At 39.3% G+C, this 18,173-nt stretch overlaps 1 protein-coding gene across 1 annotated transcript; it reads right to left on the bottom strand.

Moving 5' to 3' along the window:
* Nucleotides 1-279: 279 nt before the first annotated feature.
* Nucleotides 280-12,898, bottom strand: LOC125209797 (chromatin modification-related protein EAF1 B-like). Its single transcript, XM_048109379.1, has 21 exons — nucleotides 12,601-12,898; nucleotides 11,178-11,379; nucleotides 11,019-11,073; nucleotides 10,838-10,938; nucleotides 9,292-10,747; nucleotides 9,069-9,188; nucleotides 8,748-8,903; nucleotides 7,686-7,874; nucleotides 7,495-7,575; nucleotides 6,881-6,941; nucleotides 6,273-6,796; nucleotides 6,132-6,185; nucleotides 5,485-5,545; nucleotides 5,199-5,389; nucleotides 5,054-5,107; nucleotides 4,483-4,563; nucleotides 4,311-4,441; nucleotides 3,942-4,145; nucleotides 3,531-3,852; nucleotides 1,072-2,630; nucleotides 280-766 (listed from the first exon to the last, which is right to left on the bottom strand). Exons 2-20 carry the CDS (start codon nucleotides 11,318-11,320, stop codon nucleotides 1,149-1,151), a joined length of 5,466 nt encoding a protein of 1,821 aa, XP_047965336.1. The 5' UTR covers nucleotides 11,321-11,379; nucleotides 12,601-12,898; the 3' UTR covers nucleotides 280-766; nucleotides 1,072-1,148.
* Nucleotides 12,899-18,173: the final 5,275 nt, after the last annotated feature.

The raw sequence follows: 18,173 nt of genomic DNA, 5'->3' as shown, positions 1-18,173 counted from the left end.
GCAACCATTCGGAAGCTGTGAGTCTCTATCCCAATTAATTAGATCTTTTCATGACCAATTAGGTTAGGATCATTATTTTTAACATTTTATTTCAGTTTCCAGTCAATAACTGAGTGTTGCGTTTAATTATTCATAAGAATTTTATTAAAAATAAAATTTAATAATGGGACTATATGGATTGAATTCGAATTGGTAGCCTTTTCTCTTAAAAGTTCACAGCGATATAAGAACCTGTGCTGTGTGAGAGAGAGAGGCAATGTGCAAATTGCAATCAACAAATGAGTAAGAAAATAGCATGGGCACATCTTTTGATTTCCTCATTGTTCAAATCTTGAACAAAATACAACAACAATATACAACGGATGCATGGAACCACTATTTCAAGGAATGTTTGCCTACACACTAGTGTGATTTATGCACAACAACACTAATTCATATTCACAAAATACTCCCATAGCCTTCCTTCGGCCATAATAACGATACCCTACAGGCAACAATGCATCACGGATCTATGCAGCTTAAAACAAACGCCCCGCTACCCGACATCACCACAATAACATAAAGGGGCATAAGAACAAAGGAAGCGAAACAAGAGACAAGACTCTGTACACCTACCTCTAATATCTGTCTCTATCTTCCCGAAGCCCTAGAGGCACTTCTAATATACATGTTGCCAAAAAATTTGATCAGCCCGGGGTCTGTGTTTGTAGAGCTCTTAGATTTCATTAACGTGTCAGATTTTCTTCGTGCCACAAGGCGAGCTTCACTGTAGAAATTGGAGGCCCAAATTAGCATAAGTATAAATGTGCCAACTAAAGATAAAGTAATTCAGAATAATACAGCAACGAAGAGGAAGCGAGTAGAATAGAGACTAGTCCCCAACTAAGTAACATTTAATAAAAATTTCCCACTTTTATAGGCCAGGAAACACATGGGAGATCTCATATTTAGCAGGCAATTCTCAGATTATGGATTATTAAAGCATTGAAAAGAACCTACTTAACAAGTGACTTGTATTCCACTAATATCGGTAAATTGGTAGATTCCAAAGCATAATAAGCTATGACTGACCTGTACAATGGTGTGTAAGAGCGTGCTGACCAGACATGAGTAGCAGTATAATCACTGCACAATCTGTTGGCTTGTCTTCATTCCACACTATGGTCACTGGGCCGACCATATATATTGCCTTCGCTTGCATGAAGCAGCTGCCCCTGCTGAGGATATAGAGGCTGCTGGGACGCTGGTGAATGAGGATGTGGAAGTTGTGACGACTGCTGATGCTGCTGGAAGTGTGCACTAACATCATGTTTACTAGAAGGCAAGCTGGCCAATGGCCTCTGGCCAAGCTCTTGTCCCACCTGCGTAGCAGACTCACCAGCATTAGCTGGCATTGACACTGTGCGACTCATATTGGTTGCATGTCCATCCAATGATTGTTCTGAAGAATGCCATTGGTGAGTATTGGCTGAAGAGACAGCCTTTGCCGTATAAGTTGGATTACTAGTGGTCCGAGGTAATGTTGTTATGGAAACCATCTCACTAGAGCTGCTTGTTGGATGCTGGTCGGCGTCAGAATCTACGGCTTGTGGTTTTGCTGGATCAGAATCTATCTGGCGATTTGGCTGCAGTCTTTGAAGAGCCAATTTGTTTTGATTCACTAATTTCTGGTGGGATAATGTCTGTTGGTGGTTTGAATTAGACATGGCGGATGGATGATTCTTCTGGTGTGTAAGGGACTGATTAGGTGGCCTTGGAGACACATATTGCCCTGTTGGCTGCACAGTATTTAGCGGAGAATTGGAAAATGGGCCCTGACTTGACATTAAATGAGTGGATGTATCTCCTTTATCAGAACTTTGATTCCCGGGACTTGTTGAAACCCCATTTCCTAACAAAGGATCAACTGGAATGGTCTGATGCATCATCACGCCACCCCTCCCCACTCCTTTTGCAACCTTAGCAGGCTGTTGAGCTTGTGAATGCTGCCGCTGCTGAGGATGTTGCCTGCTAGATTGCGAAAGCTGTTGTTGCTGTCTTTGTCGTTGCTTGCCAGTCTGATTAGCTAGCCCGCTCCCACCAGCTTGTGCATTCCGTGCACCTCCTTGACCTGGTACTTGATGCTTCTGCTGATGCTGGGGCATTGAAGAAACTGATGTCAACGGAGAAAGTGATACCGGCGGTGTAGCTGATTGGGGTTGAACTTGTGAACTATTCTGTACTGTAGGTGATATTGGGAGTTGAGACTGTGACTGAACATGTGGCATCAAAGAACTAGATGCAGCAAACTGTGGCTGTACTGGGTGCTGCTGCTGCTGCTGCTGTTGCAGAAGACGATGTTTTCTCTCTTTAGCCAAGTGAATTGCATAGGCTTGCTGTTGGGGATTTGGGGCATGATTAGTCGGTCCCTGGAAATGTGGGTGACGAGGACTAAGGACTTGAGGCTGAGGTGATACTGGATGGGACGGCTGATGATGGAGCGGGTACGAGGATACTGGTGGAGACACAGTCTGATTTGGTAAGGCCGAACTCAATCCACCAAAGTGAGGCACTTGGCTGTGTCCTGGTGAGGCCTGCATGTGAAGCTCAGGCACCGTCATTTGCCTCTGCGAATCCTGACTCAGGCCAGGCTACAAGAGCACATAACTATCTGTTATTGGAAGTACAGACATATGCAACTTTGAAATATAGGAATCACAAAGAAGTAGAGCTCCACTCAAGAAGACAAAAAAATGATTGTCATTCAAGATCAGACATGACACCATGGAAATTCAATTTCAATCTGGAGTGTGCAATTGTGAATCGAGATTCAAGAAGATACTTTACTCACACAAATTTCGCGTATTAAAACCAAAAAAAGGAAAATAGTATTTCCTATTGACGGGCCAAGAAGCAAATAGCTAGCTGAAATGAATATCGGCATCATGAACCCCTAGCCAGCATTTAAGCTTCATAATAATCATCAAAATTTGACGTACTTTGATGAAAATGAGTCATTCACTGTTAGTAAAGCTTAGTTAGAAAAATTTATAAAGCTTAAACACAGCCATCTCTGGACCACCACAGCGAAATCGTTAATTTGTTGACACCCATCCCCTTCAGCAACCCTGCCTATGAATCACAATACAATATGTTCTTCTACTCCTCATATTTCGTTTGAGAGTTGCACACTCCCACAAAAACTAACCCCTCTAGGTTTTACTGAATCCCCAAAATAAGCAGCTTACCAACTAAGGTTGTCTCAGCTCTTATTTCAAATGCAGAATAGTTTACCGTACTTTACCACATTGGAAAAAAGGATCCTAATTCCTAAGTGCCTCCCCTAACCTGGCAATGTATATATTTCTACCTGTAGGCGAGCAACACGAGAAACTCATGTAGCGAGAGAATACCCGTTTTATAAGTGAGTATGTGCTAGAATGAGATAGGAGTCTGCTAGCTTGACTAGGTTAATCAATGATGGTATTTTATTTGCAAAATTATTGCAGAAATATGTTCCCAGAAGATTAGAAAGGAATATAACTGCATACCCGCATCGTGTGCATAGGTTCACGAGGTCTTAACATGGAATTTCCTTGACCAGAACCCACTCCAGAGTGCATACTCCCAGAGCTAACCATAGATGAAGCAATGCCTTGGAACCCAGGCCTTGTCATTGGCATGCTTCTAGTAACACCGCAGCTAATACCGATGCCACTTACACCAGGAAGTAAACGGGAACCACGATCAGCAGCTGGAAGAGCTCCAGAAGGAGTGAGATTAGGCTGTGGCACATTCCTATTAGTCATCATATGGTTATACTGCGGCACTCTATGCTGTTCGTCAGCTGAAGCAGGTCTAGGAACAACATATCTACCATCCCGACATGACAGAAAATAACGGATTACACAATCAGAACTAACAGGAAAAAGCAAAAAACATTTAAGCCCTCAACACATTACCTCATAGAGCCTGGTGAAGATGAAAAGTTGTTGCCAGGCATCATATTCGGCGATCCTTGCAGTGCAGAAACGGCACCAGATGCAGGATGCATCGAAGTCGCAGAACCCTGATTTGCAACGGCTAATCCACCAGGATGTGACCCTTGATAATCAATGGGAAGTATGTCCGGGCCAGAAATAGTGGCATCACAGATATCCAGAGGGCTTCAAAGGTTCACGAGTCATTGAATTTAGAGAATAGAAAATTATAGTATTAAAATAAGAAAATGGTTCAGCAGTTTAATAGAGAGAGAAAAAACTAGTACAAGAAATTTAACAATAAAAAATTACCTTCAAAGTGCACATGATCAAAACAAATAAAAAACTTACGTTAGAACGGGGCCTCCATTCAGGTTGTTCGGGAAGATTTGGGACAGTGCAAATGCATGAGATCCATGAGGTTGCTGGAGTTGTTTGGGGTCCTGATTATCATTCTTAACAGAAATCAAGTAAATGAAATAAAATCACAATTATGACCAAAATTGAGGCATTCAAAACTTACCTTGAACTGCAGAGTACTGTTGATAGCATCGCTAACAAGCTCCCAGTTCGGGCCCAAGTCATGTGCCAGGACAACAAGTGCCTGGAAAGAACAACCATATCTTCAGTCTTTAAGATAAAGACTTAACAAGTACTAAAAGAATAGCCATATTAAGTCTTAAAAACATGGTGAGTACTTAGCGTGTATTCTCTCTTACTTTACATTCACTCCACTTTAACTACTCCCTCCGTCCCATAAAAATATGTGCAATGGGTATGGCACGGGAATTAAGACAAAATTGGTAAAGTAAGAGAGGGGGAGAATAGTATGGTAAAGTAAGAGAGGGGAGGAGAATGGTAGTTAAAGTAGTGTCAGTGGATAGTGGGACCTACATTATTAAATTGATATAACTTTCCAAAAATGGAATGCACATATTTTTTTGGGACGGACGAAAATGGAAAGTGCACATATTTTTATGGGACGGAGGGAGAATTTTATAGCATTTTTCCAAAACGAGTGTAAAAAAGAAGTGCATTGCTTATGGTGGGACAGAGGGAGTATTACATATGCATGTAAGTGTATAAAAATCAACCTGGTCCTCGAAGAGTGTCCATGGACTTCCTGAACCTAACTGCCCAGTAGGCATCTGAGGAACAATGAAGATGCTTAACTTTAGAGTTAATCCAACATTAACAACAGAAAACTGAAAAGAGGAGGGATCAGAATGGCAAATGTACCTTCATGATCTTTGGCTTTCTACCCCGATCCCGACCACTAAGCATTTTAACAAATTTATTTGGATTAGACATGTTACTCATTTGGGAGGCTGCTGGAGAAGGAGCAGAACCAGGAGCAATATTCTCAAAAGAGTTATCTTGTGATAAACGCATAACCTTTGGCTTCTTTATCACGGGTTGGCCAAATAAACCTTTAGAGATGATCATATAATTACATAAGTGTATCAGTATACTCGAACAAAATCAATACTGAAATCGTTACTGACTTAAAGAGAACAAATTTTACCACTGTTGCCATCAGGCTCAGGTTGATGACTTTTCTTTATGTTATTGTTATCCCTCTGAAACTGCAAAGAGAGTAGAAGCACCAAACATCAATTGGATACATTAACACAATTACAAGGAATACGTGTGCCACCATTCCCTAAACTGAAACTCCAAAATAGAATGGTTATTTTATTACTTGATCAAGTCAAATGAACATTTCATTTTGAGTGAAATAACAAATCAAATAACTTAAGAATTAAGACAGCAAAATACTACCTCCATCCGCCATTAGGAGTCCCGGTCACTTTTGCGCACTCGTTTATTATCATTTTTATAAAACGAGTGCACAAAAGTGACCAGGACTCCTAATGGCGGACAGAGGGAGTAATAAACCAAACTCCAGTGTGTTTTATATGAAAAGATAACCAGCAAGCATTTAAATAAAAAGAAGGCCAATTAACAAAAAACTTCTTCCTAAACTGATGTAAGTTGAATATTAAAACTATAGTACTGAGCAGGATTAAAAGAATAAGTGAAGACCGAAAGTAACCGTCAGAAAGCTTATATGCATCTAGAGTGCATCTAGAGTGCATCTCTTATCAATTTAGGACATCATGTACAATAATCAATAATAAAACAAAAAAGAAAATAAGATTACAAATTCACCTGCTCTATTTGGAAGGTAGTATCAACCTGCCATCTTGGTTCGTAAGAAGCATTCTGCGCCATAATACCAAAGGGAAATAAGACATGGGTGATTTGGTACAATTGGTGCAAACATTTTAAAAATCGTATAATATTGGTTACCAGATGCTTGGGTCTCTTCCTCTTCTTATGTTTTGTCACGATTTCTGCTGAGTGAAATGGCAATTGCTTATTGAAGTCCCTGCCTGACTCAACTTCCAAGCTATTTGGAAGAAATGATCCGCCATGCAGAGTCGACTGCTCATCCTGAAATGAATTGGTATCATCACTCGAAGCATCTGTTTTATTAGGTAGCTGAAGGCATCCAGAGGTTCCTGCACTAAATGGGCTGATAACTCTCCTGGAAGCAGTCCGGACACGTTTTGTTGGAATTGACACATTAAGACTGCCACCTGGTCGCTTCACCATCAAAGTGGCTGGTTGACTGACAACTTTATTTTCAGCATATCGCATTGGCAATTTGTCGGAACTTACTTCGTATGATCTCACCCCATAACCACGTATCAAGTGTTTACGCTTCTTTTGGCCAAATCTAGAGGACTTGCTATTGTCAAAGGCCATTGGCATGTTATATGGGCTTATGTCCCCCTCATCCTCATCATATGTAATATCTTGAGATTCAAAGTCTGCAGTTCAATTGAATATGCAAAACAAATAATTTAATAATAAAAAATGACAAAGGAGAATCAAGCAAAACATATCAGATTTACCTGCAGTGGCATCATATGCAGAAGTTTCTTCCACTTCCTCTTGAGCACTATTTCCTATGTTCTGGGCAAGCAAGCATATGATCAGTTTTAGAGACTAGATAAAAGGTCACATACCTAAAGATTAAGAAACGATACAAAAGCAATCACATTGTAATATTAGGTTTGCAAATAAAATAAACCTGAGTTTGTCCAAAGAGAGATGACTTTCATGAATAATAGGTCAATATGGGCATCCTATTATGAATAATTATGTATTATGGACCATGACCAAACCCTTCAATCCAGGAAAAAGTTCCACTGTGCATAAACATATATTCATGAAGATAATAATCCCCAGGAAAAAACATTCTTGTAAGGAATAGGGGCTGGGTACATCTTTCATTATGTCAATATATTTGGCATTCCAAAGCCAAAGCATGCATTCTCGAAAGCCAGCATGTCAGTAGCATTGGCTCATCTAAAACCACCCATTATCATCAACTTTACTTCTTACAAGTATATGTTAAATTAGTCATTTATAATTATGCTTTCTTAAAAAAAAGATATTGCAAAGCATGATGCAGTGAACCATAGATGATTCCCACTGCAAAAACTGAGTCAGAGAAAGCATTTACATCACACCGTGCAACCTGTGATACTATTGAGTGCTTATAGGTTTCCATGGCCCCAGCGGGGACTGCATAGAAGAGATTCTCCTGAAAGTCAGAATAAATATATAAGTCAACTTAAAATGAAGGGTTGAGAAAAGCAGTAGGGAAAAGATATGGGCAAGAGTGCATCAATATACTCTGTTACGATTCCATACTTCTGTTAAATTATCCTCCCATGAGAGGTCAAGGATCTCCGTGTCAGATACTCTATCTGGAGTCACCGATACCTCAGCTTGCTTATCAATAACATTGAAATTGTGATGTTTCAAAAATCTCACTGCATAAGCCTTAACAGAATGGGTGTCATCCCTTTTACTTTCCTGCTCAGGTAATACGGTCTTTGCCTATCAAACCAAATACAATCATAATCAAAAACATAATTTGTCTATCCATCTTTCTATCCATCAAATATTAACCATCAATAACTTTAACAACTTTTTTAAAATCACCCCAGCTAGCAGATAAAAAAGATTACTTGCCATTAATAGCAAGTCAGCATTAACATGTTATCTCACATTCTCACCTGAACAAAGAGCTGAGCTGGGAATCATACATTATTGTTACCATATAGAAGTATGGTTTCAAAAAAGGCATCCCTAGAAAGTCCTTTTACACATCAATTGATTGACCAACTACCGAGTAAAGACATACACAACATGACAAATCATATACATTCCTTGGAATTTTAGCAAGAACAAAAGCCTTCTATTGACAAAATCAAATAAAAATTATGGCACCTTACTGGGTATAACTCCTAGCTTTAGCTTAAAAGTTCACCTTACTCTAAACTTCCAGAGGATGAATTAGACCTAGAACTCAGGCACATTATTAGATTTGCCGATTCATACATTTCAATCAGATGATTCAGATTATATCATTTCGGAGTACTGTGCATGTGCCTACCAACCATATTAGTTACTCCCTCCGTCCCAAGGTAGTTGAGTCACTTCTTTTTTGCCTACCAACTATATTAGTTACTCATCTCTACTTCATTCTCTCTCTTACTTTACTTTCTCTCCACTTTAACTGTTTAATATTTTTCTAAAATACGTGCAAAAAAAAATGGCTCGACGTACCTTGGGATGGAGGGAGTACAAGTTATCAGCTTGAGATTTCACAAATAAAAGAAATAAAAAGGTTTGACCAACAAACAAAGAAACACCTCTTAATGGAATCAAACAGTTGTCTCCACATCAACTTAAAGAATTTATACATACCTCAACCGAATGCCAGAACTCCATGATATATTTTGACAAGGTATGAGCAACTTTTTTTGCCTCCATACGAGAATTGCTCTCGTGTTTTCTCAACCTAGAAGCAAAAGCAGCTCTAGAACTTATTTGAGCCGCAGCAGCTATTTTCCAAAAATGCTCCTAAACAACCAGGAAACTCTCTATGTAAGCGTGGTGACATATATTATCTCCAGCATAGAATATCGTTAAAGCTTATTCCCAATAAATTTTATATAAAAATACTATAGACAGCTAAAAAAATTTGAGCAAAAAACAATGGTGTGGGAAGAACTTTTAAGATCAGACCTGAGTAAAATCATTTGCCAACCATGCCATCTCTTCGAGCACATAATCCCAATGAGATTTTGGATGCATTTTTCTCACAGATGTCACAGCAGATAATTGTGCAATCCTCTTTCGTTTTGCCTATTCATTTCATTGTATCAGATATTTGGAGTACATAAAGTCATGGAAACATGCTGAAGCACAACTCAAATAGACAAATGAAATGTAAACACAACAATCTAACCTCGATAATTTGTGCTTCTTTCAAGATTGAATCTTCATCAATTTCTAGCTGTGGTTTTGAGTTTGAACAGGAAGAAGTTTGAGCCTCAAGGGAAATAGTAGAATTCTTAGTCAAAGATCCATCATTAGGGAAATCAGAAGTTGAAGTATAAAAAGAATGTTGATTCTTAACAGCACATGAAATTTCATCACGTAATCCAAGATTGCCATCCAAAACAGGATCAGTTTTTATTCCTGATTCTGACCCCCTTGGTTCAGAAGAAGGCTCCATCGCGTCATTAACAATTTGATTTTTCATCTCATTCTTCATAGCAGATCCATTGTCATTCAATTCTTCATGTTTCTGTTTGAAGCCACTCTCTTGCTGCATTAGACATGCTGAGGAGTTTTCCAGGTCGTCAAGAGCACAACCACCAACACCCCATGTCTGTCTCTTTTCAATTGCAAGCTCATGACTTTCTACCAATGCCATTCCCTCTGAGGGTATAGTCTGATCTTTGATTGGCACATTTACATCGGCATTTGTAACTTTTTTACATACACCACCAACATTGTTTCCATCAAAACTTTTGTTGGTTTGTGCACAAGATAACGAAGAATCCAAAACCTTCATGCCACACAAGTCAGTCGTGTTATGAGCATCAAATTTTGTCCCATCCTTTTCATTGCTGTTACCATTTATTTGACAGAAAGTGGATTCATTCTCAGTTTTATTGGCAGGCTCAACTTTCTGGCAATCATTAACTGCAGAACTCATCTCTTCCATTGTCTGTATGGCCTCAGATCCATCAAAAATCATTTGAGTGGGAGTCCCTAAAGCATTCCAGTGTGATTGTTGATTACATTGATCATCCAGAGTAACCTTACAGGCAATAGCATCTGATGCAGCCTCCACAAGAACAGGTTCGAGCAGGTTTTTAGATGACTCTACAGCCTTTCTATCACCTAACTCTATATCCTGTTGCGTGTCCACCATTCCATACTTCACACCATCTTTAGCACACATAGGCTTTGAATCACTATTTATTGATATAATCTGATTTTCAGCATCCGATATTTGTCCTTTAAGCTCCTTGTCATGGCGAGAAGGTAGGGAAGAGCCATCACTGCCATGAGTTGTATTTACATCAACTGAACTCAATCTAATCCCATCACGATTTGGACGGGACCTATTCCTTCTCTTATAGGCTTTTCTAGGTACACAAAAAGCAACTGAATCACCATGTTCCCGAGTCCTATGACTCCCATCCATCTGAGATAACTTTTCTGGTAGCACAATTTTATTTCTTCTAGGATGTAATGAAATCTTATCACCCTCAGAACACTCATGTTCACCATAAAAGAGCATAAGATTATCAGCACTATTGGGTTCACAAGCATCCACCCCAAGTCTACCACTACTCTCCACTGAGTCTCCATGGGGTGATGCAGTGACTGCAAAACTGCCTTTTGCTTCACTGTAGCTCCAAACAAACAAATAAGCATATATTATTCACAAAATCTGCATAATAGATACAATTAAGTCATATATGATTCATCTTACATACCTGGTAACAAAGTGATCCTGATGTTGATTGGTCAACGAAGTTGACTGAACACTAACTGAAGCAGCATCTCCGGGCTTAAGTAAATCCAAGGGATTTCCACCCTGCCAACAAAAAAGGGATCAAATACTGCAAAATGCTTGATGTGCATTGAGAAAAAGAGATTTGAGATACAGCTCCATACTTTTTCAAGAAACTCTAATTCTCTTTTCGTTTTATCCCGAACATTATACTCTTGCCTGTGGTCACAAGAAAAATGTTCACAGCAATGAAATATATGATGAGTCCTTGAGAGTTTTGTGCAGCTACATAGTGTGAAAGCGATGCATCACGGTTGTATTACCTGAGCTCTCCTTGGATCCTTTCGATAGCTGCTCGTCTGAGAGAAGTTTTGTGAGCAATACCAACTCCACCTTCGACAACTCCTCCCATAGACTCAACTTCGGCATTTACTAAGAGCACAGACAGTGAATCGCACCCATGCATCCCCCGGTTCAAATGCTACAATTTACTGCCTCCATGAACTCAAGACCAAATGCAAACTCCTAAAGAACAAAAATGCAGCTTATTATCGATCAAAGGTGCTGCATAGATGATAAAATACTAGAGTATGTTTTTGAAATACATAGGATGTAGTCATAGTAAAGAGAGGTTCATTTTGCTTTGTCCCGTGCATTGTGGTGTCGTGGTGGATATGATAGTCCCCAAGTTCAATAGTTCAATGTATCAATAGGTCAGATTTAAGTTAAATAACAACGTAACATAATATCACTTGATGCCTAAGAACCTTTGTTTCGGTAGTAAAACTATTTATTATTGAATTATTTATTTAGTTCAAACTGCAAGTGTGCCGTCAGTGTATCACTTTTTTTATCAATCATATTCATTCAAGTGTAAAACACACGCGAAATTAGATACACTATATCTTTCCATGATTGGCCAAGGATGAAGTCACAATAAAGATAAAGTTTGCATCCATCCAAAATTCCAAATCAAGCAACCGTGTTTAACTATATGTCCATACCACACAGGCAAGATATTCTAAAATCTTGAAAATAAGTACGCAGGTATATTCCATATTCACCGCATTTAAAAATTCATATCCAGATGCAAAAACAAATCCATACATTCTAAGTCAAACGAGCTAAGTTTCCCAGCACCCTAAGGCTAAAAAGGCTGGTAAACAAAGACTAAAAACTAGTATAACGTATAACAGATATGAAACAGCCAACATAAATAGGCTGACTGCGAGCAAACGCATATTAACTATCCCTTTGCCACTCGTGGTTCGTATTGCCAAACCCGCCTATTTGATCCATTAGATTACTAGTCTCCAAGTGCCAAACCAAGTAGACTGAGACACAACGAAACCAAGACACCTAGAATTATGAGGAAACATGCATTTCCCTCCACTTCCTCTCAAGTTCAAACTGTCATAACTTATCAACTAAAAGATTCAGACAAGTACCACAGAACCAACACGTCGAACTCAAATCATTCATTATGCAAAACCATGTAAAACTCATCCAATCATGCGCCCATCATAGCAACCTCACAATGCAGCAAACTCGAAATCCACACCGCAATTCCATGAAATGCACGACAATTTTGTCATGAAACACGCAGACATCGACTCCCTTTCCATTCCCCCCAATTTGAAACCCCTAATTCAGCTACGAGCTTGAAGGAAAATCCCAATGTCATGACAAACTCTGCCAGAGCTCTAAATTCTAGGGTTTCCAGAGCTAGGAACGCGAGGATGATACCTCAATTGTGATTGACCACGAAGAAATTGCTGCTCGTGACTTTGAAAATCCTCCCTCAGCTCCTCTAGGGTTTTGCCTCTGATTGCACAAGGTACCTCAACTCAAATCAATGATTGCATATTCACCTGACTCCATTAGAGGCATTTCCGCTACAGCATGGCAATGAAGACGAGCGTGTGCATACAAATACGTGTATGTATATGTCAGTGCGTGTAACTGCGTGTGATTTTGATCTGGAAATGATGCTGCAGGCTCGTCCCCCTTCGTGCTCGTTGGTTCCCCGCAACTTTCTCTCTCTAAAAATGCCTATTGTTTTCTCTCTCTAAAATATTGTAAAAACTATTTTGGGCGCGAGAATTCGGGCCCATCATGCCGACAAATTCTTCAAATTGGGCCTCATTTGATTTGGGCTTATTCACATAATTTTTACTCCTTTTATTTTTTTAAGTTGTTGAACTTAATAAGGTTCTTTAAAAGATTAAGTTATTTTCATTAATTTAGCTAATTTTAGAATAGCAAACATGATGATCAAATTAAATGTGGCTATCAATTTAATAAGTATAAATAAATTATAGTAGTAGATGTTTTTAAAGAAGAAAACTCACATGTGCGCGTGCAAGAACAAAATTTCACCGTCGTTGTCGTCTTCACCGTCGTTGTCGCCTCCCTGACTCCTCCACCCTAAGGAGTCCTTTTCTACAAACGGGCTAAGCTAACCATGCACGCAAAAGAGATTACCTTATTTTTAAATTGTCTTAATTCATATCATGTGCATTAAGATATTGCTCGTCTCAACGGATACTAAATTACTAATAACTCAACTAGTATAGCACATGACTGAAAATTCTTGGGTCACCAGTTTAAATCTGATTCCTAACACATTATTTCATTTGTTAAATGTTTTTATAATAAATTCATTTTTATGAAATGAGATAACTACTTAATAACTATAAATCCAGCTCATGATTTTTCTTTTATCTATTTTAACGAGATATTGAGTCGTTTTTATAGGGTCCTGTTAGGTAGTTAACTACACCTTAAATTGATAACTACTAAGTACTTTCTTCGTCTCCCTGAAGCTGAGTCGTATTCCTTTTTGGGTTGTCCCATTTTAGCTGAGTCGTTTCTTTTACAAAAAGCAAGAACTTTTCTTTTCTCTTACTTTACTCTCTCTTACTTTATTCTTTCTTCATTTCTCTATCTTTTTCCTTTCATACTTTATTGTTTATTTACTTAATTCACTTAACACAACCTTTCTTAAATTTCGTGCCCAAAAGACGCCTCTACTACAGATAGACGGAGGAAGTATTAAATCTAGTCTATCCAATCTGAAAACAAACGGCTAAGATCAATTTTCACGTGATGTCAACAAGTTGTTGTAACGATGTCAAAGAGGTTTTACTGGTTTTAACTCGTGAGTAAATAATGTCAATCAGGGGTATTAATGGAAACTAAATTTTTTTAGTTATAATTAACTTTTAAAAAATATCTCAAAGTTTTAAATTAATATAACTATCTCGATTTAAATTATTTTTGCACAAAATATATATCAAACTAATAGTAATTTTATAAGGATAATAACAAGATCCTAATTGCGTATGTTTTGATGATAAATTATGATAATTTATTTGAATTTTCAATATTTTCAACCATTACACTCAGTGTCAACAACTACATATAATGTCAACATATTTAGTTTACATATTCAAGGCATTGAGTTGACATTATTACTGTATCATGTTGACATCATGAGAATCACGAAAATATCATATATATAAAATGACAAAAATTTCCTTTTTAAATTAATTAACATAAAATAAATTTCCACGTGGCACCACTAGATATCCCACTTAATCTTTTACATCCAATGGCTATAAGAGCATCCACAATAGCGGCTAGCCGATTCGCGTTGCTAGCCGAACTATTGGAATCGGTCAGCCGCGAATCGGCGAAAAAATCGGCGTGGGCTAGCCGATTTGAGGGCGCTGGCTGCCATTGTGGCGTGCCGATCGGCCAGCGCCAATTTTCGTTTTTTTTTTTAAAATTTTTTGAAAACCTATATATACGCGATTTTAGTTTCATTTTCATTTGCACCACTTGTTTTAACGAGTTTTCTCTCTCTCTAAATTTTTGTACAAGAGCAACATCGAGCGATGAGTAACGCGGGTGGTAGCAGTGTTGGTGGTAGTGGTGGTAGTGGTGGGGATACTGAGGAGTACGAACGGCAGATGAACGAGGCTATGGAGGCCTACATGAACCTCGAGCTAGAGCGGTATATGCGAAGGGTCGAACAGCAGGCGGTACCTCGCCCTCCACCGGTTGTCCACCGCCGAGCAGTGATTGATCGGGATCACGTAGCTGCACATCAGCGGCTATATGACGACTACTTCGCTCCGGACCCGCGGTTTCAAAGCAAACATGTCCAGGCGGCGTTTTAGAATGCGCAGGGAGTTGTTTATGCGTATCGTTGATGCTTTGGAGCGTCGATATCTTTATTTCCGCTTCATGCACGATGCGGCTGGCAGACCCGGCCACACCCCTATCCAAAAGTGCACGACGGCAATTAGGCAGTTGGCCTACGGAGGCGCGGCAGACATGTGGGATGAGTACCTCCACATCGGTGAGACGACTTCTCTGCGGAATGTCTGAAGTTTTTCTGTCAGGGCGTGATTCAAATTTTCGGTGAGCAGTACCTTCGAAGCCCTACCCCCCAAGATTGTCAGGATCTGATGCAGATGCACGGGGAGCAGCATGGGTTCCCCGGGATGTTAGGCAAGTATAGATTGTATGCATTAGGAGTGGAAGAATCTGTCCAACTGCCTAGAAAGGGACCTACACGATCGGCTACAAGGGAAAGAATCCCACGATGATCCTCGAGGCCGTAGCTGATTACCGGTTGTGGATCTGACATGCATATTTTGGGGTAGTCGGGTCGAACAACGACCTCAACTCGTCGTCCTTCTTCAACGAGAAGTTTCAGGGCATCGGTCCAGCCGTCTCATTTGTGGCCAACGGCAACCGGCATGGTATGGGCTACTACTTGGCGGATGAGATATACCCTAGGTGGCCTGTCTTTGTGAAGACGACCAGGCACGCGGCGGATGACAAGAAGGCCTACTTTGCGGAACGGCAGGAGTCGGCGCGCAAGGACGTGAAGCGCGCATTTGGTGTGCTCCAGTCTCGATGGGCGGCAATTAAGGGTCCAACGCGTTTGTGGGATGTCAAATGCGTTGCTGATATAATATACGCATGCATTATCATGCACAACATGATCGTCGAAGACGAAGGCATACAACTGACTAGTTGGGCCAATGACGATGAAGCCGGTCCAAGCCACGGAATGGCCACCCCTAGCGTACGACGTGGGGTACCTCACGATGAAGTCGGCCGCCTCCAGGAATATGCCGACATGCGCCAAGTGGATGCTCATATTCAACTCCAAAAGGATATAATTGAAGAGTTGTGGGCACGGAAGACTGCACGGCGATAGTTTTTTTTCTTTATTATGTAATTTATTTTTTAAATGAATGTACTTTTTTTTTAATGCAATTAATGAATTTTTCCGTATATGTCTCATAAATTTAATTCCGTAAGAGCATCCGCAATGGTCGGCTAGCGACCGGCTAGCCGATTCGCCGCGCTAGCCGAACCATTGCAATCGGCGAGGACGATTTCGGCGAGCGGATCGGCGTGGGCTGGCCGATCGCTCGTCGCTGGCCGTGCTGGCCGATCGGCTAGCCGCCATTGTGGCGGCCCGATCGGCCAGCGATCGGCCAGGGCCGAATTTTGTTTTTTTTTTAATTCTTTTTTTTAAATTTTTTTTTAATTCATTTTTAAAAAAAAATTAATTCTTTTTTTTTTATTTTTGAAAAACTATATAAACGCGATTTTCTCTATCTCTAAATTTCTATACACAAACTAACACAAATTCAAGGCATACTAACATCTTTTATGTATTATTTTAATAAATTAGTGAGGAGTAGAGTGGGGCGGTGGCTCGTGTGTGGAAGCCCGGATTTTTTTTTATTATGTAATTTTTTTTTTATCCATGTAACTTTTTTAAATGCAATTAATGAATTTTCCCGTATATGTGTCGTAAATTTAATTCCGTAATTTAATCGTAATTTTAATTCCGTAAATGTAGTATATTTTGAATTATTTTTATTGCGGCTGGCCTATGGCTGGCCTAAATCTGATGTGGCAGGTGGATTTTTTAGTGTTGCTGACGTGGCAGAGGGAGAGAATGGCTGGCCTATTGCTCGCCGCCTATGGCTGGCCTAAGCACCATTGCGGATGCTCTAAATGTAGTTGTTTTTGAATTATTTTTATTGCGGCTGGCCTATGGCTGGCCTAAGGCTAGCCTATTTGAGTAAAATGATGATGTGGCAGGTGGATTTTTAGTGCCGATGACGTGGCAGAGAAAGAGAGTAGTTGGCCTATGGCTGGCCTATTCTTATTGTGGATGCAATTAATCGGATTCTTGTTTTCATATAAGTAATAGAAACTATATCAACATAGATTCTTTTATTGTATGACAATTTTTTGTGGAGATGATTGAGATTAGGCCATCCGCATCCATGTCTTTTATCCGTCTCATAACTGTCTCATCTCTTCACTATTCATGGGTCTCACTGTACTTTTCACCCCATCTCTTAACTAAGAGACAACACCTACATCCCCCCATCTCTTAACCATCTCATCCCTTAACTATTCATTCAAATTCATTTTTTATTTTTTAATTCCAACAAATACAATTAATAAAAACACATTTCATTAAATAAAATAAAAATGACAATTTAAAGGCCTAAAAAATTAAAAAATACATAATTAAAATCCTAAAAAAAATTAAAAATACATAATTAAAATCATAAAAAATAAAAAAAAAACACATCATTAAAAAAATTTGAGTGAGAATAGAGAGTTTTTTTATGGTGGATAATTTGTGGGAATGATTTGGTATTTATAGAAGTGGTTGGAGGCTTTAAAAAAATTGAAAAAAATTTACAAATTTGAAAAAAACGGCTATAAACGGCTAGTATTATTTTTGGAATTTATATATATATATATATATATTATTTTTTTTTGAATTTTTTCTGATTTAAAAAAAAATCAATTTTAACGGATATAAACGACGCCCACTCGCGGGTCAGCGAGTGGGTGTCACGCACGAACCACAGCTCGCCACTTCGACAAGGCGCGTGGCGAGACGTCTCGAGGCCGGCCTCTTCGGAAGGAGACACGGGACGAGATGTCCCGTCTCGTCGAGACGAGATGGAGGCCGCATCGCCGTCTCGATGCGGTCTCGTCTCTTCGATACGAGATAGAGCTCGCATCGAGACGCGATGCGAATGCTCTTAGTAATTACTTCCTCCATCCCCAAAAAATTGACAAACTTGTAAGAGTTTTAATATATAATTGATAAAGTAAGAGAGAAAGAAAAAGACAAAAGGTAGTGAAACGGATATTAGTAGATTGTGGGATGCACATTATAAATGTTGCATATGATTATTATTGGTTGCAAAACTTTTTATGTTTAGACTTTGTCTAATTTTTGGGAACAACCCAAAATAATA

The sequence above is a fragment of the Salvia hispanica genome, chromosome 3, assembly GCF_023119035.1.
Source record: "Salvia hispanica cultivar TCC Black 2014 chromosome 3, UniMelb_Shisp_WGS_1.0, whole genome shotgun sequence".
Lineage (NCBI taxonomy): Eukaryota > Viridiplantae > Streptophyta > Magnoliopsida > Lamiales > Lamiaceae > Salvia > Salvia hispanica.
The sequence above is the reverse complement of the archived record's forward strand: the minus strand, read 5'-3'. Positions and strand labels throughout refer to the sequence as shown.

What these genes read in the sequence shown, in the direction of transcription:
- LOC125209797 (XM_048109379.1), bottom strand. Translation starts at nt 11,320, where the DNA reads ATGCATGGGTGCGATTCACTGTCTGTGCTCTTAGTAAATGCCGAAGTT. An exon ending in GAAAGCCAAAGATCATGAAG is followed by an intron (nt 5,108 to 5,198) that starts GTACATTTGCCA and finishes ATTGTTCCTCAG; the next exon opens with ATGCCTACTGGGCAGTTAGG. An exon ending in ACAGTACTCTGCAGTTCAAG is followed by an intron (nt 4,442 to 4,482) that starts GTAAGTTTTGAA and finishes TAATTGTGATTT; the next exon opens with TATTTCATTTACTTGATTTC.